The 23,716-nt window shown below is 43.9% G+C and overlaps 1 protein-coding gene and 1 long non-coding RNA gene across 2 annotated transcripts; both read right to left on the minus strand.

The window, feature by feature from the left end:
- Positions 1-16,376: 16,376 nt before the first annotated feature.
- On the minus strand, positions 16,377-17,627 carry LOC147978438 (uncharacterized). Its single transcript, XM_087514755.1, has one exon. It carries the CDS (start codon positions 17,625-17,627, stop codon positions 16,377-16,379), a length of 1,251 nt encoding a protein of 416 aa, XP_087370881.1.
- A 4,426-nt stretch (positions 17,628-22,053) lies between these two features.
- Positions 22,054-23,601, minus strand: LOC147978439 (uncharacterized). The gene is made up of 3 exons (XR_015599585.1): positions 23,101-23,601; positions 22,317-22,959; positions 22,054-22,237 (listed from the first exon to the last, which is right to left on the minus strand). It is a non-coding gene; the product is annotated as an uncharacterized LOC147978439 (long non-coding RNA).
- Positions 23,602-23,716: the final 115 nt, after the last annotated feature.

Here is a 23,716-nt window from a genome sequence, read left to right on the forward strand (position 1 = left end):
TCCGCTTGAGGAAAAGCGAGGTCTAAGATTGGGGAGTTGATACATCCATTTTGCATCATGCTTTATATCGAAATTTATTGCATTATGGGTTGTTATTACACATTATGTCACAATACTTATGCCTTTTCTCTCTTATTTTACAAGGTTTACATGAAGAGGGAGAATGCCGGCAGCTGGAATTCTGGGCTGGAAAAGGAGCAAATATTAGAGACCTATTCTGCACAACTCCAAAAGTCATGAAACTCCACGAAAGTCAATTTTGGAATATATAAAAAATATTGGGCAAAGGAAGCACCAGAGGGGGGCCACCCACCGTCCACGAGGGTGGAGGGCGCGCCCTACCCCCTGGGCACGCCCCTGCCTCGTGGGCCACCTGGAAGCCCCCCGATGCCCATCTTCTAGTATAAGGTGTCTTTTGCCCTGGAAAAAATTAGAAGAAAGTTTTCGGGATGAACCGCTGCCCTCTCGAGGCGGAACCTTGGCAGAACCAATCTAGGACTCCCGCGGAGCTGTTCTGCCGGGGAAACATCCCACCGGGAGGGGGAAATCGTCACCATCGATCCTCCCAATGGGAGGGGGTCAATCTCCATCAAAATCTTCACCAGCACCATCTCCTCTCAAACCCTAGTTCATCTCTTGTATCCGATTTTTTTCTCAAAACCTCAGATTGATACCTGTGGGTTGCTAGTAGTGTTGATTACTCCTTGTAGTTGATGCTAGTTGGTTTATTCGGTGGAACATTATATGTTCAGATCCTTCATGAATATTAATACCCCTCTGATTATGAACATGAATATGATTTGTGAGTAGTTACGTTTGTTCCTGAGGACATGGGAGAAGTCTTGCTATAAGTAGTCATGTGAATTTGGTATTCGTTCGAAATTTTGATGAGATGTATGTTGTCTTTCCTCTAGTGGTGTTATGTGAACATCGACTACATGAAACTTCACCATTGTTTGGGCCTAGGGGAAGGCATTGGGAAGTAATAAGTAGATGATGGGTTCCTAGAGTGACAGAAGCTTAAACCCTAGGTTATGCGTTGCTTCGTAAGGGGCTGATTTGAATCCATATGTGTCATGCTATGGTTAGGTTTGCCTTAATTCTTCTTTCATAGTTGCGGATGCTTGCGAGGGGGGTTAATCATAAGTGGGATGCTTGTCCAAGAAAGGGCAGTACCCAAGCACCGGTCCACCCACATATCAAATTATCAAAGTAACGAACGCGAATCATATGAGCATGATGAAAACTAGCTTGGTGATAATTCCCATGTGTCCTTGGGAGCACTTTCCTTTATATAGGAGTTTGTCCAGGCTTGTCCTTTGCTACAAAAAGGATTGGGCCACCTTGCTGAACCTTGTTAACTTTTGTTACTTGTTACCCGTTACGAATTACCTTATCATAAAACTATCTGTTACCGATAATTTCAGTGCTCGCAGAGAATACCTTACTGAAACCGCTTGTCATTTCCTTCTGCTCCTCGTTGGGTTCGACACTCTTACTTATCGAAAGGACTATGATAGATCCCCTATACTTGTCGGTCATCAGTGTGATATGTGCAGATGGGAGTAAGTGTTGATAGTTAAGAGAAAGGTTTTGTTCTAGTAGTTGAAATAATTTTGTAGCCTTTGTTCTGTTTAGTATAGACAACCAAGACTTGTCGTGGGACTATTTTTAATGAAATGATATTAACTAAGGATAACTGTGCACAAGAGAAAGTCTCTCAATACTTGGGAGTTGAGAAAAGTGTAGTAGAAGTGATGATTGAATTGCTCAACCCCATTGTCAATTTCAATAGACTTGATAGCACTTGTGGATTAAATTGTCTATAGGAAATTAGTTGAAGGGTGAACAAGATTATGCCAAAAATCTGTGTTGTATCTCTTACATGGTGCTTCAGTTCCTTGCTCGTGCCATGGCCCTGCTACTATATGCACGTGTATGTGTGTAAATGTAGCTTCGTCACCTTTCTTGATGTTATGCCGAGGACCGATACGTCTCCAACGTATCTATAATTTTTGATTGCTCCATGCTATATTATCTACTGTTTTGGATGTTTATGGGCATTATTATACACTTTTATATCATTTTTGGGACTAACCTATTAACCCAGAGCCCAATGCAGTTTCTGTTTTTACCTTGTTTTAGGGTTTCGAGGAAAAGGAAAATCAAACGGAGTCCAATTGACCTGAAACTTCACGGAACTCATTTTTGGAAGGAAAGAATCCCAGAAGACTTGAAGTGCACGTAAAGGAAGCTTCGAGGAGGCCACGAGGTAGGGGCACGCCCACCCCCCTAGGGCGCGCCCTCCACCCTCGTGGGCCCTCGTGGCTCCCCTGATGTACTTCTTCCACCTATATATCTACATATACCCTAAAAACATCAGGGAGCACAATAGATCGGCAGTTCCGCCGCCAGAAGCCTCCGTAGCCACCAAAAGCCAATCTAGACCCGTTCCGGCACCCTGCCGGAGGGGGCAATCCCTCTCTGGTGGCTATCTTCATCATCCCGGTGCTCTCCATGACAAGGAGGGAGTAGTTCTCCCTCGGGGCTGAGGGTATGTACCAGTAGCAATGTGTTTGATCTCTCTCTCTCGTGTTCTTGATTTGGCACGATCTTGATGTATCGCGAGCTTTGCTATTATAGTTGGATCTTATGTTTCTCCTCCCCCTCTACTCTCTTGTAATGAATTGAGTTTCCCTTTGAAGTTATCTTATCGGGTTGAGTCTTCTAAAGATTTGAGAACACTTGATGTATGTCTTGCCGTGCGTATCTTGGTGACAATGGGATACCACGTGATTCACTTGATGTATGTTTTGGTGATCAACTTGCGGGTTCCGCCCATGAACCTATGCATAGGGGTTGGCACACGTTTTCGTCGTGATTCTCCGGTAGAACTTTGGGGCACTCTTTGAGGTCCTTTGTGTTGGTTGAATAGTTGAATCTGAGATTGTGTGATGCATATCATATAATCATACCCACGGATACTTGAGGTGACATTGGAGTATCTAGGTGACATTAGGGTTTTGGTTGATTTGTGTCTGAATGTGTTATTCTAGTACGAACTCTAGGGCTGTTTGTGACACTTATAGGAATAGCCGAACGGATTGATTGGAAAGAATAACTTTGAGGTGGTTTCGTACCCTACCATAATCTCTTCGTTCGTTCTCCGCTATTAGTGACTTTGGAGTGACTCTTTGTTGCACGTTGAGGGATAGTTATGTGATCCAATTATGTTATCATTGTTGAGGGAACTTGCACTAGCGAAAGTATGAACCCTAGGCCTTATTTCCACGCATTGCAATACCGTTTACGCTCACTTTTACCATTAGTTACCTTGCTGTTTTTATATTTTCAGCTTATAAAAACCTTTATCTACCATCCATATACCACTTGTATCACCATCTCTTCGCCGAACTAGTGCACCTATATAATTTACCATTGTATTGGGTGTGTTGGGGACACAAGAGACTCTTTGTTATTTGGTTGCAGGGTTGCTTGAGAGAGACCATCTTCATCCTACGCCTCCTACGGATTGATAAACCTTAGGTCATCCACTTGAGGGAAATTTGCTACTGTCCTACAAACCTATGCACTTGGAGGCCCAACAACGTCTACAAGAAGAAGGTTGTGTAGTAGACATCAAGCTCTTTTCTAGCGCCGTTGCCGAGGAGGTTAGCGCTTGAAGGTATATCTTTAGATCTTACAATCGAGTCTTTTACTTTCTTGTTTTATCACTAGTTAGTCTATAAAAGAAAACTATAAAAAATGGAATTGAGTTTGCCACATACGCTTCATCTTTTTAATATCTTTCGTGAGTATGATGGGAAGGAAAATTGTGCTCAAGTACTAGAAGAAGAATTACATAGAATGCTTGGCATAAAATATGTCAATGATGAGCATGATTGCAATGTTGTTAGTACGAATTCTTTGAATATCCATGATGCTAATGATATGCAAAGCCACAAGCTTGGGGAAGCTATGTTTGATGAAGATGATATTTTTTGTCCCCCAAGCTTTGATGTGCAAATTTACTATGATGAAAGCATGCCTCCTATCTATGATGATTGTTGTGATGACACGTATGCTTTAAAGAATAATAATAACCATGAAACTTGTCATCTTGATCTTAATTTTCAATCACATGATAGTTATTTTGTTGAGTTTGCTCCCACTATTATTCATAAGAAAATTGCTTATGTGGAGAGTAGTAAAATTTCTATGCTTGTAGATCATGAAAAGAATGCTTTAGGTGCTGGTTATATTGTTGAATTCATTCATGATGCTACTGAAAATTATTATGGGGGAGGAACATATGCTTGTAGGAATTGCAATAATATCAAGTTTCCTCTCTATGTGCTTAAAATTTTGAAGTTTTGCTTGCTTTACCTTCCTATGCAAGTTGATTCTTGTTCCCATAAGTTGTTTGCTCACAAAATCCCTATGCATAGGAAGTGGGTTAGACTTAAATGTGCTAGTCATATTCTTCATGATGCTCTCTTTATGTTTCAATTCTTATCCTTTATGTGAGCATCATTGAAATCATCATGCCTAGCTAGGGGCGTTAAACGATAGCGCTTGTTGGGAGGCAACCCAATTTTATTTTTGTTCCTTGCTTTTTGCTCCTGTTTAGTAATAAATAATTTATCTAGCCTCTGTTTAGATGTGGTTTTATTGTTTTAATTAGCGTTTGTGCCAAGTAGAACCTTTGGGAAGACTCGGGGAAATTCTTGTTGATCATGCTGTAAAAAACAGAAACTTTAGCGCTCACGAGAATTGCTGCCATGTTTATTTGGAGAGTTCTATTTAGTTAATTCTTTTTGCAGATGATTAATAGATAAATTCCTCAGGTCCATAAATTTATTTGAGAATTTTATGAGTTCCAAAAGTATACGTTTGATTCAGATTACTACAGACTGTTCTGTTTTTGACAGATTCTGTTTTTCATGTGTTGTTTACTTATTTTGATGAATCTATGGCTAGTAAAATAGTTTATAAACCATAGAGAATTTGGAATACAGTAGGTTTAACACCAATATAAATAAATAATGAGTTCATTACAGTACATTGTGATGGTGATTTGCTTTCTTATACTAACGGACTTTACGAGTTTTCTGTTAAGTTTTGTGTTGTGAAGTTTTCAAGTTTTGGGTAAAGATTCGATGGACTATGGAATAAGGAGTGGAAAGAGCCTAAGCTTGGGGATTACCAAGGCACCACAAGGTAATATTCAAGGAAAACCAAAAGTCTAAGCTTGGGGATGCCCCGGAAGGCATCCCCTCTTTCGTCTTCGTTCATCGGTAACTTTACTTGGAGCTATATTTTTATTCGCCACATGATATGTGTTTTGCTTGGAGCGTCATTTTATTTTAATTTGTTTTGATTGCTGTTTGAGTAAATTATCAATATCTGAAATTATTAAATGAGAGAGAGTCTTCACATAGTTGCATAATTATTCGACTACTCATTGATCTTCACTTATATCTTTCGGAGTAGTTTGTCATTTGCTCTAGTGCTTCACTTATATCTTTTAGAGCATGGTGGTAGTTTTATTTTGAAGAAATAGATGATCTCTTATGCTTCACTTAGATTATTTTGAGAGTCCTTAAGATCATGGTATTTGCTTAAAATCCTAATATGCTAGGTATTCAAAGAATAGTTAAAAAAATTCTTATGAGTGTTTTGAATACTAAGACAAGTTTGATGCTTGATGATTGTTTTGAGATATGGAGGTAATAATATCAAAGTTGTGCTAGTTGAGTAGTTGTGAAATTGAGAGATACTTGTGTTAAAGTTAGTGATTCCCGTAGCATGCACGTATGGTGAACCGTTATGTGATGAAGTCGGAGCATGATTTATTTATTGATTGTCTTCCTTATGAGTGGCGGTCGGGGACGAGCGATGGTCTTTTCCTACCAATCTATCCCCCTAGGAGAATGCGTGTAGTACTTTGTTTCGATAACTAATAGATTTTTGCAATAAGTATGTGAGTTCTTTATGACCAATGTTGAGTCCATGGATTATACGCACTCTCACCCTTCCACCATTGCTAGCCTCTCTAGTACCGTGCAACTTTCGCCGGTACCATAAACCCACCATATATCTTCCTCAAAACAGCCACCATACCTACCTATTATGGCATTTCCATAGCCATTCCAAGATATATTGCCATGCTACTTTCCACCGTTCCGTTATTATGACACGCTCCATCATTGTCATATTGCTTTGCATGATCATGTAGTTGACATCGTATTTGTGGCAAAGCCACCGTTCATAATTCTCTCATACATGTCACTCATGAGTCATTGCACATCCCGGTACACCGCCGGAGGCATTCATATAGAGTCATATCTTGTTCTAAGTATCGATTTGTAATTCTTGAGTTGTAAGTAAAAAGAAGTGTGATGATCATCATTATTAGAGCATTGTCCCAGTGAGGAAAGGATGATGGAGACTATGATTCCCCCACAAGTCGGGATGAGACTCCGGACGAAAATAAATAAATAAAAGAGGCCATAGAAGCCCAAATAAAAAAAGAGAAAAAAAGAGGCCATAAAAAAAGAGAAGGCCCAAATAAAAAAATGAGAGAAAAAGAGAGAAGGGGCAGTGCTACTATCCTTTTATCACACTTGTGCTTCAAAGTAGCACCATGATCTTCATGATAGAGAGTCTTCTATGTTGTCACTTTCATATACTAGTGGGAATCTTTCATTATAGAACTTGGCTTGTATATTCCAATGATGGGCTTCCTGAAAATACCCTAGGTCTTCCTGAGCAAGCGAGTTGGATGCACACCCACTAGTTTCTTTTGTTGAGCTTTCATACACTCATAGCTCTAGTGCATCCGTTGCATGGCAATCCCTACTCACTCACATTGATATCTATTGATGGGCATCTCCATAGCCCGTTGATATGCCTAGTTGATGTGAGACTATCTTCTCCTTTTTTTTGTCTTCTCCACAACCACCATTCTATTCCACCTATAGTGCTATATCCATGGCTCACGCTCATGTATTGCGTGAAGATTGAAAAAGTTTGAGAACATCAAAAGTATGAAACAATTGCTTGGCTTGTCATCGGGGTTGTGCATGCTTTAAATATTTTGTGTGGTGAAGATAGAGCATAACCAGACTATATGATTTTGTAGGGATAGCTTTCTTTGGCCATGTTATTTTGAGAAGACATAATTTCTTAGTTAGTATGCTTGAAGTATTATCATTTTTATGTCAATATGAACTTTTGTCATGAATCTTTCGGATCCGAATATTCATGCCACAATTAAGAAGAATTACATTAAAATTATGCCAAGTAGCACTCCGCATCAAAAATTCTGTTTTTATCATTTACCTACTCGAGGACGAGCAGGAATTAAGCTTGGGGATGCTGATACGTCTCCAACGTATCTATAATTTTTGATTGCTCCATGCTATATTATCTACTATTTTGCATGTTTATGGGCTTTATTATACACTTTTATATCATTTTTGGGACTAACCTATTGACCCAGAGCCCAGTGCCAGTTTCTGTTTTTACCTTGTTTTAGTGTTTCGAAGAAAAGGAAAATCAAACGGAGTCCAATTGACCTGAAACTTCACGGAACTCATTTTTGGAAGGAAAGAATCCCAGAAGACTTGAAGTGCACGTAAGGGAAGCTTTGAGAAGGCCATGAGGTAGGGGGTGTGCCCACCCCCTAGGGCGCTCCCTCCACCCTCGTGGGCCCCTCGTGGCTCCCCTGACGTACTTCTTCCGCCTATATATCTCCATATACCCTAAAAACACCAGGGAGCACAATAGATCGGGAGTTCCGCCGCCAGAAGCCTCCGTAGCCACCAAAAGCCAATCTAGACCCATTTCGGCACCCTGCCAGAGGGGGCAATCTCTCTCCGGTGGCTATCTTCATCATCCCGGTGCTCTCCATGACGAGGAGGAAGTAGTTCTCCCTCGGGGCTGGGTATGTATCAGTAGCTATGTGTTTGATCTCTCTCCCTCGTGTTCTTGATTTGGCACGATCTTGATGTATCGCAAGCTTTGCTATTATAGTTGGATCTTATGTTTCTCCTCCCCCTCTATTCTCTTGTAATGAATTGAGTTTCCCCTTTGAAGTTATCTTATCAGATTGAGTCTTTAAAGATTTGAGAACACTTGATGTATGTCTTGCCGTGCATATCTGTGGTGACAATGGGATACCACGTAATTCACTTGATGTATGTTTTGGTGATCAACTTGCGGGTTCCGCCCATGAACCTATGCATAGGGGTGGGCACACGTTTTCATCGTGATTCTCCGGTAGAACTTTGGGGCACTCTTTGAGGTCCTTTGTGTTGGTTGAATAGATGAATATGAGATTGTGTGATGCATATCGTATAATCATACCCACAGATACTTGAGGTGACATTGGAGTATCTAGGTGACATTAGGGTTTTGGTTGATTTGTGTCTTAAGGTGTTATTCTAGTACGAACTCTAGGGCTGTTTGTGACACTTGTAGGAATAGCCCAACGGATTGATTGGAAAGAATAACTTTGAGGTGGTTTCGTACCCTACCATAATCTCTTCGTTCGTTCTCCGCTATTAGTGACTTTGGAGTGACTCTTTGTTGCACGTTGAGGGATAGTTATGTGATCCAATTATGTTATCATTGTTGAGGGAACTTGCACTAGCGAAAGTATGAACCCTAGTCCTTATTTCCATGCATTGCAATACCGTTTACGCTCACTTCTACCATTAGTTACCTTGCTGTTTTTATATTTTCAGCTTACAAAAACCTTTATCTACCATCCATATACCACTTGTATCACCATCTCTTCGCCGAACTAATGCACCTATACAATTTACCATTGTATTGGGTGTGTTGGGGACACAAGAGACTCTTTGTTATTTGGTTGCAGGGTTGCTTGAGAGAGACCATCTTCATCCTATGCCTCCTACGGATTGATAAACATTAGGTCATCCACTTGAGGGAAATTTGCTACTGTCCTACAAACCTCTGCACTTGGAGGCCTAACAACGTCTACAAGAAGAAGGTTGTGTAGTAGACATCAAGGACTTCGCTGGCCAATGAACGATCCACTAAGAGTGATAGCTTGGATTTCGGCTATGAGTTTGTTACTGTACGTAGTGGCAACACTACAAACGCATATTATTCGGTTTCTCTTGAAATGGTGTGTATGTGGTAAATAAAGGGAACTGATCAAAAGAGCTCACAAGAGACATATACCATAGGTCCAAAGTTCCTAAACATTAAGCCACAGCGAAAACCTATGCATGATCACTTAGTTGGCATAATCCCTTCACGTGACAATTAAAGTTCCCACACACAATGATTGGAATAAAGTGCTTAAGAGCCTTGAGAAGAAAATGATTGTGAGTGTGCTTAAGAGTAGATCATCATATTTTATTACATGCTTTCACTCCCTAACCTATGTTTTATTGGCTCTATCTAAAGAAAAACTCTTCCATGCATTCCCGGCAAGCAAGTGTTGTCTAGAATAAATAGAATAGAGTGTTGCAAAGTTGTTTTATCTAGTAGATAAACAAATTTGTGTTGATTATCTTTGCTTCACTAACACTTGCAATATAACCATGACATCGCTAAAACTATTCTAAGTTTTCATGTCAAGAAGCGGAAGGTTATCTAGGCGTGCCGATTGTAAGTGAACCAAAACCTTCTCATTATTTCGGTTTAAACAACTGAGTTTCTTATGATCCAGATTTCTCTTTATGTTGCTCGAGGACGATCAAGTTTAAGCTTGGGAGTTTTGATGAGTGATATTTTTACACTCATTTCACCTTTGTTTAAACCGTGATATTTCAATTAATAAGAGATATTCGCTCTGATATTGGTACTAATGACTAATGAATGCAAAGGATTCCACAAATCCTATCTTTGATGTGTTTCCACAGGAAATGGGCTAAAGAGGAAGTAAATCACATGTGGAAAAGGAATGGAAGAAGAATGGAGGAGGAGAGGATCAACAAGAGGCATCTGCGCAGAGACAATAGCAAAGATGACGTTCCATACGAGCGCGACCATCCGTCTGAGCACCTGTATGTCATGGATTTCGAGGAAGCACGTCCACCTGAACAACTTTCATTAAAGAGGCCTCATCGAAATGTGAACAGACGAGCGAGCATGGAGTAGAACACAACACCCATAACCTTCTTCATCATCATCCACAAACCCTAGCCGCCGCCATCTCCATAGCCATCTGCACCACCACCATAGTGCTCATCCATCTCATTCATACTTGTAATCATGCATCGCACAAGGCATCCATTGTAAAACATATTGCAATCTATCAATCTTATGATGTGTTCTTCAATGTTTTCTTCCCGCAATCTAATCTCTATGTGTAAGTAGTTCGGTAAGGTACGGGTTGAGGCATAAGCCTTGCAACCTGTGGTATTTGTTGAGGGATCAATGGAAGACTTTGATATAATGTCCTGTATGTGTGAACTAAAATTGTTCCATGAAGATGTCTCTTGTCTTGTCCGCGATCTTCATCCCTGCAGGTACCCAGGATCAGGGAGATCGATCGCCGATGAGGCTAGGAGTAGGGAGACGTGAAGTGTTATATCGAACACCTATGACAGTAAGGTTTAGTAGGGTAACATGGATCCAATCCTTAGGAGAAATGATGTGTATTCATTAAACGCTCAAAGCTCTTGTCTGAATTTATTATCTTAATTATCGAGGTAACCCCGCATGACGATAGGGCCTACGGTAGGACAACTGATGCTTGATGCAGGAGTTGTGCCGGTCAAGATGTTATTTGGACACATCCCCCACTTCGATCTGTAACAATCACATCTCGACAGCTGACTTCCAGCGCAAAAACTAGTATCTTATTTGATCCAATCACAAATACCAGGTTGTAAGCATAAGACCTCATGCCATACCTCTTTTTATTATAAGTGTTTGAATCACCATTTGCTTGCTGATCCGGTCAAAAGCTGGATTTTACACTTTGACACAAGTTTGCTAGAGACAATCGCTTCAAGGGAATCTCCCTCTCGTGGGTTCGATAACCCAGGGTCACCTCTGAGGAAATAGGTGTGGGATACTCTTTTATGTTCCAATATCGGATCAATAAAAAGGAGATGTCAATGGTTGGCTCTTTGGCGAGTACCGTGACGATGGTGGTGGCTTTTTCGAGGTGTAATGGTGGGTGACCCGAGCGTGCTCTCTGTCATTGGCAGTGATGGCGCCCCGATCTGGGTCTAGGGATCGAATCTTGTCGCACTAATGCTGAAAACCTCATAGTGGCATGAGGGAGTTGCCGAGTGAAAGCTCCACGCTTTGTCGCCAACGACGGTAACGCTCGTGTGGGCTATTCTCTTCTTGAAGACGTTGTCGAGATGCTCCTCTCCATGTCAGGGTTCCAGGTGAAGACCCTTGTTCGTTATGGACTAGGCAACGGCGACGTCTGGCGTCGTTCTCTCTCCTGATGGCATTGTCGTGGACTTCGGTGTTTAGGGTGTAGTGTGGTGTTGTATTCCTGTGTTCTCCTTCGGTCACATAGTCACATGTGTCCTGCAAGATCCGGTTATTCTAGGATCGGTCTTGTAGGAGGGCTACCTCATCACCTTGTATCGTTTGACCACGTACTTTGTTTGATTGTTGCTTATATATAAAATGGGGCGAAAGTTTGTTTCAAGAGAGATCACATCTTTACAATTTCCATGACGAACAAGAAAATTTCTCAACCATTTATTTGGTGAACAGAGTTATAACAGCTGAGATTTCATCTTGAACGCGGATGAAAATTGATATCAAATTATAGTCAAATATAATTCTCATCTTCGTGTTCATTCATATCACGTTACAAAATAATAATAATCATACCAATAAAAAATTCATATCCCACGTTACTCGCTCAATTGGTCTCATCAAATTATCAATCTCTCCTCGACATCTCTCATCCTTCTCGCAAGAACATATCTCACTTGATCATGTATCCATATCACGTGGCTGCCAAATTCCATCCAAACGGGACATAGGCGTGAGCCACTGCCGCCTAGCGCATCCTCCTTTGCTTCATCTCTTTCCCAACCAGTAAAAAGGTGGGGTGAACCAACTTATGGTTGGACGATTAGGAGGAGAGTGGTATTTCCACCTCATTAGGATTTAAGTCTTGTGGTTGGATAATTAAGAGGACAGTGATATCCCCAGCCCATCAGGATTTAAGTCTTGATGCTCACATTTATTCTTGATTTATTTCTGGATTTCCAGCGATGCTTGTTCAGTGGAAAGACGTTTCCGTCGACTATGAGACGTGTATAGTGACTTTGTAAAATTCAAAATAATATGCCGACTCAGTCTCTCGAAGATCCTCATAAGGATAGGGTGTGCGTGTGTGTGTTTCTAGGGATGAATGTATGCGCGTATATATATGAGCGCTTGCGTCTGTACTGTGTTAAAAAAATAAGAGGTGACACCAGCCCCTTCCAAGCTAAAAAAACCGCACAAATTTTATTTTATTTGAGAATAAAAGAACCGCACTAATGATGAGTTCCTTTCGCTAAACACATTGCGTGTTCGCTTGCACCGCACGGGGACTGTGACGCGAGTTCCAGAGATTCACAATCTCCAAATTATCAGACTCAAAAACCACTTCAGCATAGCCTCGAAGATGCGCAAAAAGAACTCCATCACGTAGAGCAAGGGCTTCGGCTATGAGAGGATTTGTGATTCCCGGGTAAGGTTTGCACCAAGCCGCTAAGAAGGAGGAGCGGGTTCTTGCAACCCCTCCTGCCCCGCCCCTTCTAGCTTCCATTGCAACACTACCATCAGTGTTAATCTTGATCCAGCCCGGTTCCGGTGGTCTCCAACCATGACCCGGAAGAATACGCGCATGATCGCGGGGTAGCTCAAGTACAGCAAGAGCTTCTTGAGTTTTCTTCATAGACTGAATAGGATCAAGTTCTTTCTTATCATGTGTGGCATTGTTCCTTGAAGTCCAAATTGCCCACATAACAGTAACCAATTTCGCTCTCTCGGAATCAGAGAACATAGGGTCACATATGACATCTCTCGACCAGGTCAGGGGGTGTAGCTCCAGTCTCTTGATAGCAAGCCAATCCGGGGCTGCATTCCAGAATCTCCTGGCATGGGTGCAGTCTAACAATGCATGCTTCATATCTTCCTCTACATGAAGACATAGTTTACAGGTGCCAACAGTGGTGATATGACGAAACCTGAGGGTAGATTCAACCGGGAGAATTCCCTGCAGGACACGCCACCAAAACACTCTCACCCTTGGCAAGACCTTGAGTTTCCATAATCGAGACCATAGCTGTTTGTCTGTCATTGAAGTTTCAGTGATCGCCTCTTCCTCTAGAGCACGCTGCTCGTTATGAGTCATTAGAGCACGATACGCGGATCTTACAGTATAGCAACCCGATCTTTCGAGAGCCCATGCCAACACATCATCACCTCCCCCTCTCCTCAGAGGGATATTAAGAATGGCATCCGCGTCAGGGGTGATGAAGTTTTGACGAATCACATCAGTTTTCCACAACCAATTGCTAGTATCAATAAGGTCTGAAACGGTTTGCAATTGTGTGTTGTTGCTTCTGACTGTTGGGGACATGGAGAGGGTGCCGGGGATCCACTTGTCCTGCCAAATGGACACCGCCCTGCCATCTCCTATGCGCTTGATGAGCCCAACTTGCAAAGCATCCCTCCCAGCTATGATTGCCCGCCACATTGCCGACGAAAAGTGTGGGGTCGTGGCTTGCATAAAATCACAATTGGGGAAATATCTACCCTTAAGAACTTTGGCGCAGAGAGAGCTCAGATTTGTCATCAATCGCCATCCGTGTTTGCCAAGGAGAGCTATGTTGAACAGCTCAAGATCCCAGAATCCCATACCTCCCTTTCCCTTCGGCATTGTCATAGCATCCCAAGCCTTCCAGTGCATAGAATTGCGGTCCAGGCTGCTACTCCACCAGTATTTTGCCAAAGAGGAAACAAGGCCTTTGCACACCTTCTTAGTTAGTTTGAAGCAACTCATGCTGAATGTAGGGATGGCTTGGGCAATAGCTTTTATACGAACTTCCCTACCAGCACAAGAAACCATTCTCTCTGATCCACCTTGGAGCTTACTACGGATCCTCTCTCCAATGTGATCAAAAGTACCACTTGTAATTCTTCCCACAGCACTAGGCAGACCCAAATATCGCTCGCTATAAGCCTCAGCGGAAATGTTCAGAGATTGTTTCAGCAGCAACTTGTCCGGAGCAGAAGTGTTCGGGCTGAAATAAACTGAGCTTTTCTCTTTGTTGACTGCCTGTCCGGAACCCCTCTCGTAGATACTCAATATATTATTGAGTCTTTGAGCACTCTCCACCTTTGCTTGCATAAAAATGAGACTATCGTCCGCAAACAAAAGGTGATTGATCCACGGAGATCGATAGCTAACCCGGATGCCTTTGTCGACACTCATTCCACCATAGTGGTTCAGAAGTGAAGTCAATCCTTCTGCACAAAGCAGAAAGAGATACGGAGACGCCGGGCAGCCCTGCCGCAAACCCCTCGAGGGAGTGAAGAAAGGAAGAAGTTCACCATTCACACGAATTGAGAATCTTACTGATGTCACACACTTCATGACTAAGCGAACAAACTCCACACAAAAACCAAGCCTCAACATAATCGCTTGCAGGTAATGCCATTCGACCCGATCGTATGCTTTCATCATGTCCAGCTTGATAGTGCATACCGCATTCCCCCCCTGTTTCCTCCTTCTCATAGCATGCACACTCTCATGTGCAATCACCACATTGTCAGTAATCAGGCGGCCAGGGACAAACGCACTCTGTTCCACCCCAATAATGTCATCCAAAAACTCTCGAACACGATTAGCAATGGCCTTGGAGGCAATCTTATATAAAACCGGGCAGAGAGAAATCGATCGATACTGAGTGATATTCTGTGGGAAGTGTACCTTGGGGATTAGAGTAATAGATGTGTCGTTCATCCCCGTGGGTAGTTCTCCCCCATTTAGGAAATCAAGTACCGCTGGAACAATGTCATCTTTGAGCAAATTCCAGTGGCACTGAAAAAACCCCGCCGTGAAACCATCCACCCCCGGGGCCTTTGATGGGGCCATCTGAAAGAGGGCACGGCGTACCTCCTCTTCCGTAAACGGCTTCCCAAGTTCATCGTTCATCAAAGGTGTCACCCGGGGCGATACATTTTGTAACAATTCCTCCATCTAATGAAAACCTTGCGATGTGTACAACTTCTCGTAAAACTGTTGAACCTCAGCTCGGTCTTCATCGGATTACTGCATGTCGTACCATCCGTACGGACCAGGTTTTCTATATTATTCATGCGCTTACGTTGGGCAGCCTGAGCATGGAAATAGCCTGTATTTCGGTCGCCCTCTCGTAGCCATGGAACACGTGATCACTGACGGAGCCAGATTTCTTCTTGATGCAGTGCTAACTTCAGTTTCTTAGCCACTATTTTCTCTTCATCTGATGGCCCCCCTCGCAAGAAATTAACACGTAATCGGGATAGCTGCTCCCGCAACTTCTGTATCTTGCGCGTCAAGCATCCAAATTCCTTTGCCCCCCACGCTGCAAGGTTGCCCTGTAGCGTCGTGAGAGCTCGAACCACACCCTTTAAACCTTCTCGGCCTGCACCCTTTTGCCATGAATCGAGCACCAATTTGTCATAGTCCCCATGTGTTTGCCACATGTCCTCATATCTGAAAGGTTTTGGTCCTCTAGGTGCTGCCGACCCCAGGTGCTCGCGAAAATCCACAAACACAAAGCAATGATATGATTCTGTTGTTACAATATGTCTCACCTTGATGTGCGAGAACATCTGTATAAGAGCAGAATTACCAAACGCTCGGTCTAGCCGGGCTTTCACATTTGATCTCCCAGGCTGCATATTATCCCATGTATATTTGGTCCCCGACCAGCCCAAATCAATAAGAGAGCACTCGTCCGTCACCTCCCGAAAAGCCCGCATTTGCCACTCCGGCCTAGGACTTCTGGAAAAATTCTCCGAGCCACACAAAGTTTCGTTGAAATCACCTACACACATCCACGCATCATGTTGGATCGCATGTAGCGTTCTCATGAACCTCCAACTGTGATGACGATCTTCCACTTTGGGGGCTCCGTAGAAACCCGTTACCCGCCATTGTTTCATGCCATCACACTTCTTCCGCACCATAAGATCAATATGGCCAGAACTGTAACTCTTCAAATCTGCGTCCAGTTCCCCAGACCAGAACATACCAACCCCCCACTAAGGCCAACACTGCTTACTGCGAAGCAACCAGCGAACCCTAGTAGGAGTTTCAAACCCTCCACTCTTTGTGCAGAAATCTTCGTCTCCATCACAAACAGGAGAACGGGCCCTTCCTACTTCACAATATTGCGAAGCTCACGAACTGCCGCTGGGTTCCCAAGCCCCCGGCAGTTCCAGCTTAAACAACTCATTTGCTCCCGGCGGGGCTGCGCCGCAGCCACCGCTGTTTCCTCCGAAGTCTGAGAATTAGTAGGTGTAGGTTTCTTCTTTTTTGGATCCGGCTCTATCTCGACCTCTCTGTCCACACCCTCCGACTTGTTCTCTCCCTCTTTGAAGACCACCATAGCATTAGTGGCCTCTTTTTCTTGCACCTGCTGTTCGGTTGGAACGGACGGCAGTGCTATTTGCCTATATACTTGCTTCTGTCCTCGAGGGACTCCCTTCCTTTTGTTCTTTTGAGTGCTCTTTTTAGGGGGAGAGACAACCTCCGGATAAGCATCTGTTTTAGCATTCATCGTACGAGCTTCCTTGTTGCTGTTCTGACTGGATTGCTGCTCTTTGGACGAGCCCTCACTAGTCGCTGATTTCTTTTTCTCTTCCGATGCTCTCAGACTAGTCTTGAACGGTAAATCACCGTTCTCATCCCTCGACCCAGGCGTCGGACAATGAAGGTCAGAGTGCCCCAGACGCCCGCAAGAGAAGCAGAAATTGGGCACCTGTTCATACTGAATATCGTACCAGTCCCTGCCGCCCCTCGCCGCTGAATCGATCAAGATCCATCTGCGTAAAGGTTTCCTGACATCAATGGTCACTCTAGCTCGCAGGAACCCCCCAACAGGATCAAATTGGACAGCAGAAGCGTTCTCATCTATCTGCCTTGCTACTGCTTTTCCGCGCGTGTCGTTCCTCAGATTGAAAGTAAGGTTTAAAACCCTAGCCCAAATCCGAAGCTTATCAAACTGTAGCTCTGACGGCTGCATACACTCTTTAAATTCCGTAAGAATCATAGCATGCCTACTCACATGCCATGGAGATCCATCCCACACGCGATCACGATCGCGCTGGGTCTCAAATTCCGCCACAAAGATATTTTCCCCCACCGAGCGGAACGCCAGACCCCTAGGGTTTCCCCAAGCCGGGCGCAAAGCGTTGGCGATCGTCTGAATATGCAACAAGTTTCGGTGTAAAACCTTCCCTGCGATCGCCCACACGGGTTTTGCGCCATCATCAATATCGTCCAAGATCAATGGCGTTGCCTCCTCCTCTGTGAGATCAAGTTTCCCCATGGCTTCCTCCATGCGCGCCCTTGCCGCCCTTGGCGAGAGGGTGTCCTTGCCGCTTGATGAACCTGAGGCCGCAGCCATCCGGTTCCCCCCTTTGCAGCCCGCCGACGAGATCGATCAGCGGCCGCCGTTTTCCACTCGAAACCCTAATCGCCTCCTGAGGTGGCTCCTAGTTTTTCGGGGAACTCTCGCCCATACTGTATTATATGGCCTTATCCTGTAGTAACCAATCGTGGATCGTATTTGCGAAAGACTACATTAGAAGTTTATACATAAAAAACCCTAATCATGTACACTGAAATTAAGGGATGGATCATGGACTAATGCGTACTTGTCGCCGGATACCAGATGGCTGGGTCGCCCTTATGCGGGCACGGCCGACAACGAACAAGGTATCCGCGAACCAACATGTGGTTGGATGGTTAAAGGGACTGTGATATCTTCAGTCCACCAGGATTCAAATCCTTGTGCTCGTATTTACTCTTGATTTATTTCAAGATTTCCGATAAATGCGCATTCAGTGGGAGGAGACGTTTCCGTCGACGACTAGGTGTCTACGGTAACTTCATAAATTTCAAAATGACATGTCGGCTCGGTCTTTCGATGCTGCTCATAAGAGATAAGATGTGTGTGTGCGTTCATAAAGATGAGTGTATACACATATATATAAGCACTTGCATCTGTACCGTGTTTAAAAAAAACGAACAAGGCATCCCAGCGACCAAGGCGCTAAGCGATGGTTGAAGCCTAACAGCCGAGGCGAAAATGATCGATTTGATTCACGGGTACGCGTGCGGCCGTGGCCCCTCTGGACCTAGCCCATTCTATTGTTTTTCTGGACTGTACTGGACTGGGCCCTGGCCCCTCTGGCCGGATACAGCCCAGCTTGGCAAGTCAGCTTGATATGTGTACGTGAGCATCTTTTATTCTCCACTAGCAAAACATGTCCGTGCATTGCAACGGGAAAAATAAATATGGACCTCTACTCAATAATTATTTCTAAAGACCCCCACATGCATATGCCCTCTATTCCAACATGACGTCCCATCCGAGTTGTCGTTTATCCTTTTTCATGAACTCGTCGAGCTGTGTCCACATGGTCATAAAATTGTCCAAATGTGGTCAATCCCTAGGCGACGAGCTTGGCCACCGCACCGCTCATCTATCATTGAATTGCGCCAGTGCAAGATGATGCTTAGACAAATATCGTCAAGTTGGAAGCGAGGGCTGCCCTATATATGTGAGACCTTCCCGGCACCTGGTCCATATACAACCCCCCTACACCTGCTTACTTTGAACTTGCAATAAATTTTTTTGAACTTTTTTTGAATTTGCAATGTTGTGGATTTGTTTCATGAAGAAAGGACATGTCCTGCACTTGTACCACCTAAATAAGGTCTAAACGGTGCTGGTACATAACATGATTATTTGTACTGTACACACATGTGTAGTTATTGGCTAAGTAAACTTAATAAATAAACAGTTAGTCACCCTTGATGGATACTATATTTTAAAAGATCACCTTGTAAAATTCTTTCTACTTTACATGATTGCCGGCGAGATTTAAAAAGTTGAACGGAGTTTTAGATGAACTCCCCAATCTAGTTAAATAAAGTGGGGAAGTGAATTTCAAAAAAAAAAAGTTGAGTGGACAGTGTATGCTGGCGTCGTTTTTGCGCTCCTCCCCTACTTCCTCGTCCTTAGTGGTAATTTTTTATTTCTTTTTTGCTTCATTTCTTTCACACCAAGCCACAGTTGTTTCACACCTACAGCCCACAATCCCTAAATCCTTCCTCCTTCATTTTTAATTTCGTAGCCCACGCAAAGAGATACCTTCAATTTTTTCCTAATTTTTTCTATTTCTTTTTTGCTTCATTTCTTTCACACCAAGCCACATTTGTTTCACACCTAGCCCACCTTGTCAGCCCACAATCCCCAAATCCTTCCTTCCTTCATAATTTAGGGCATTATCATTATGCAAGGAATCACTCTACCATCTATCAATGGTGGGATATTGACAGCAAGACACGTACAACACCATAAGGTTGAAGCTCAAGCTGAGTTTGATTCAGACTTATCAATGGAAAATCTAGAAATTAAGATGGTGTAAAAAGAGAAAACAACATGGTATCTCTACTACCTAAAAGAACCGTAAGGTTCCGTCTCCCCTCTTACGTCGTTAGTTTCGTCAAGCCCTCCCGCACCGCGCGCTATTGATTTTTCTTCAATCCTCCCCGCGTTGGTTTTCCACATGGAAACCACTCCTAAAAAACCGACGCCAATTGATTCCCCTGCCCTATCCCCACCTGTGATCTGGCCGCCGCGAAGCTCCCCGATCTGGCGAACCGGGAGGACGCGCGCTCCCCGTCCTCGACCTCCCACCAGCAACGCTCCAATGTCACCGTTCTGCGAGACCCAAGGATTCGCCGCTGCCGCCCGGACATATTTTGCGGCGTCGAGGAGGGGGGTGGGCAAGAGTTCATGTCCTCCCTAGGCTGCCGCAGCCGGGCTCGTATCGTCAGGCAGACATGGAGTCGGTGCGGCCGCCAGCCACGCCCGTTCTTCTCCCCTCTCCCTCCCAGTACATGCTCCCCTGCCTCTTCCCCCATTCTTGTGGTCAATCATGATGGACTCTTGATTTTTGAACATATATGTTGCTTGTTGTGCTACAGTCGGTGGGTCGTTGAGGTGGGGTGCGGCAACTCGCGATACGACAAGGAGCTACTGCGGTAGGGCGCCGATGGCGACCAGGTCACCTACACCTACATCAACCTCTACCTGACCAACGTCCAGCTCATTTTCACTTGGGAGTAGGTGTTGCTGATTCCATTTGAATTTCCAAGCAATCTCGCCCTTTGCAGCCTTGCAGGTTCGTCTACCCATGTCACTATCCCCCGCAACAAGTGACAACTCGGTAACGAGCATCGCTATGAAAACAAACTGGGAGATACCAATCAACATCTGTGCAGCAGTTCTTGTGGAGGCTAACCCATAATAGCTTACCTTTGAGACTCTCCCTGAAGCGTACAGGAATATTATGACATGATGTGTGTGTGCTGCAAATGATTAGATAAGGACAACCCCCCTTCATAAGATGCAAGGAAGTGAAGAAACTGGAGAAATTTAGAGCTAGGACTACATCCACATGGATGCTAAAGAAGTAGTACAGTCAGTACCAGACCTACCGGAAGGTCAAAGAGTACTTCTTACAAGCATGCTATGGAGGTGGTGGAGCCGCCGAAACAAGGTAAATGCTGGGGAAACAGAGGGGGGGCATATAGTGACACCAAAATTGGGCTTGACATTTCAGTTCCGTGGAGCGCAAACGCACGCAGCTAGCAGCGGCAAGCCAACAACACACTCCTCTGAATCTGATCCTGTCCCAGGTAATTTTTTGATTCATTCCCAATTTCTTTCCTTAAATTTTACTAAGGTGATTGTCTATTTGTCTGTGTTACCATAAATAAATCATGGAAGATCTTGTTCGGTAATCTTGTTGCTTGCAGATTATGAAAAGGCACAATTGTTTAACAAAAGTTTTTAGTTGATAGCATAAACAGTTCACTCAATTGTGTTTACAGTTTAGTGTATGTAACCATTAACCATGGAAGGCTGGTTATTCAATAATGCACCGAGTACTGATTATATCTACTGTAACACTACCTCTATAAACTAATATAAGAAATTTTAGATCACTAATCTAAAACGTCTTATATTAGTTTACAGAGGGAGTAGTATATAAATGGTTCAGAATTTGTATTGTCCTTTAGCTTGGCCCACCTAGCTTTTTGTTTGTAGCTCCTCCACTGAGTTACATTTCTCATTTCTGTATACAAATGCTTTCTGTTCGAGTTGTATCATAAGCATATGATCATCAGATTAGCTAGCCTGAGATTGGCTCCTTTTCCGGTGGCTCAAAGGCAACAGAGGTGATGTCAATCCGTAGTTTACTTCTAATGACTGCATGTCATGTAATAGAGCAAAACTACTTTTTACTACTTCGTCACCATGGACTAATTGTGTTCTTCTTTACTCCCTATGCTGAAAAGCGAGTAAAACACACGCTTTAATGTGTGTTCAAAATTATATTTTTTTCCTTCAAATAAAATCATGGTGTGTAATAATATATTTTCATGAAATGAATAATTTTTATACCTTGGATGAAAGCTGACATGATAGTTTGTGTTCTCTTTATAGGAATTAGATAAACATGTAACCATTGATGCTTAGTTGATGAACTTTTTCGTTATATACATGTGATATTTAGACAAACCCAAATATCCCTTTTTCTTTACATGCTGGGTATAATGGGCCTTTTGATTTATTTTGAAGAATGGTATTTGTGACTCAAAGAACAAGCCATGTCGATGGAGGTGGCGAGCCTGGATTTGTAGGTGGAGACGGTGGGGAGGAAGAACAAGAATAAGAAAAAAAAACTGATTTGACGGTAGAAAGGTTGAAAATGTCACCTGAAGTGCATTAGAACTTAAAGGTGTATGTTCGACAGGAATAGAAATGAGCAACTAGAATGTATGTGCCCTCGTGCAATGCACGGGCATTCACCTAGTGTACGATAAAAAAGCGGTATGTTTACATGTCCCTTGCCGAGAACTCTGCCATGTTATTAGACGATTGTATCCTGTTCTTTGCAAGATGAAATTTATTCCCCTGCTCCATTCTGACTCTTGCTTCTGTTTATCGGACAACAAGATCAGAAATTGTAAGTAAGGACCATCCTCATCTAGATTTGAGATTGAAAGCAGGACTAACCTTGGAAGCAGGAACATGGACATAATATCCAAGTTGTGATGATGTCAGCGGGCACCAAATCGTGCACAGATCAGCCTTGGCACAGATTGATTTTCCTCGGCGGATGTCCATGCTAGAGTTATGGTTCTGCTACAAATATGCCTGCAACTCACTTCTTGGACCGAAGTTCTTCTTCATGAAAATTTGCCCATGCTCTACTGTGGTGATCTCAAACAATTCTGCTCCATCTTCTTTTCCCCCAAAGCTCTAGTGTTGGAGAACGCCACAAAATTGGGTGGCACCTAGAACGGCACATCACATACATGCATGAGTTTGCTGGACAAAGAAATAAAAATTACTTCCCATGTACTGCAACAGCTGTGGCCTGCATACTGCTTCCGCCGCTTGTTCCCCTGCAGGCCGCACTGCTTGAGCCTGTCCTCTGCCTCCCCGGTCAGCGGTGCTGCCATTCGGCCGGCAAGTTGAGGCGTGGCTGACACGACATGGGTAGGAGCATTGAGGCACCCCTAGCGGCGAGATTGGCGGCGGCGTAAGGAGACTGCGAGGTGTGCCATGGTGGAAACGTGCTGACTTGGAGCACAGTAGAGGAAGAACGTAACATGTGCCGCCGGCGAGCGTGTAGCGTATAGCCTGGCGATCATGGCTGCAAGGAACGACGTCAGCGAGGCGCACAAGGATATGACGCTGCATGCACTGAGCGACTATGAGCCGTCTAGGGGGCCTACCAGCAAGGAGCGGAGGCCAGGCCCCAGCAACGACCGTGACACCGGGATTGGATGAATACCTGCAGCGAGTCATCGCCCATGATGTCATCGCGGATGAACGGGTACTCGTCGTCCTAGCTTCGTGGCTGTTTATGGCTGCACAACATGGCAGCGGCGGCAGGCCGGGGGATTGCCACAGCGGCGCTGGCCAGGACCCCGGTGGTTGTCACCCATGATTGGCGGTGGCAGGATGAGCGCAACCTCCACGTTTCGGTCGCGACATTGTGCTCCCGCTCCCTTGCATCGCCGCTGATTGCGGGAGCTTCTGCACGTTTATAGAGGATTTTAATCGGGAGATCCAAGTACGTGCAGGGTTACAATCACAAACTGACCACAAAAAGGAAACAATCAATCAGCCTTGCGGGATACAGAAAACTAAAAACCTAACGCAGCCTTGTGGGAAACAGAGAGGAAGGAAGGATGGCCCAGCCCAAATAAGAAAGGAATTGACGGCCGAATCGCATAACCCAATCAACGGCCCAATCACAGAACGCAGTCAATTAGGAATAAGAAGAACGCACGGAAAACAAAATAATGGAAGGAAAACAACAATAGCGTATGGAAAACCTTGAAATCTTCCACCCTTTAATATTAATAATATTAGGTAAAGATACGCAGGTAAAATAGTACCACCTC

The sequence above is a fragment of the Triticum urartu genome, chromosome 3A (assembly GCF_056163025.1).
Source record: "Triticum urartu cultivar PI428250 chromosome 3A, HENAU_Tu73, whole genome shotgun sequence".
Taxonomy (NCBI): domain Eukaryota; kingdom Viridiplantae; phylum Streptophyta; class Magnoliopsida; order Poales; family Poaceae; genus Triticum; species Triticum urartu.

Coding starts and splice junctions, on each gene's coding strand:
- LOC147978438 (XM_087514755.1), bottom strand. CDS start 17,627: ATGGCTGCGGCCTCAGGTTCATCAAGCGGCAAGGACACCCTCTCGCCA.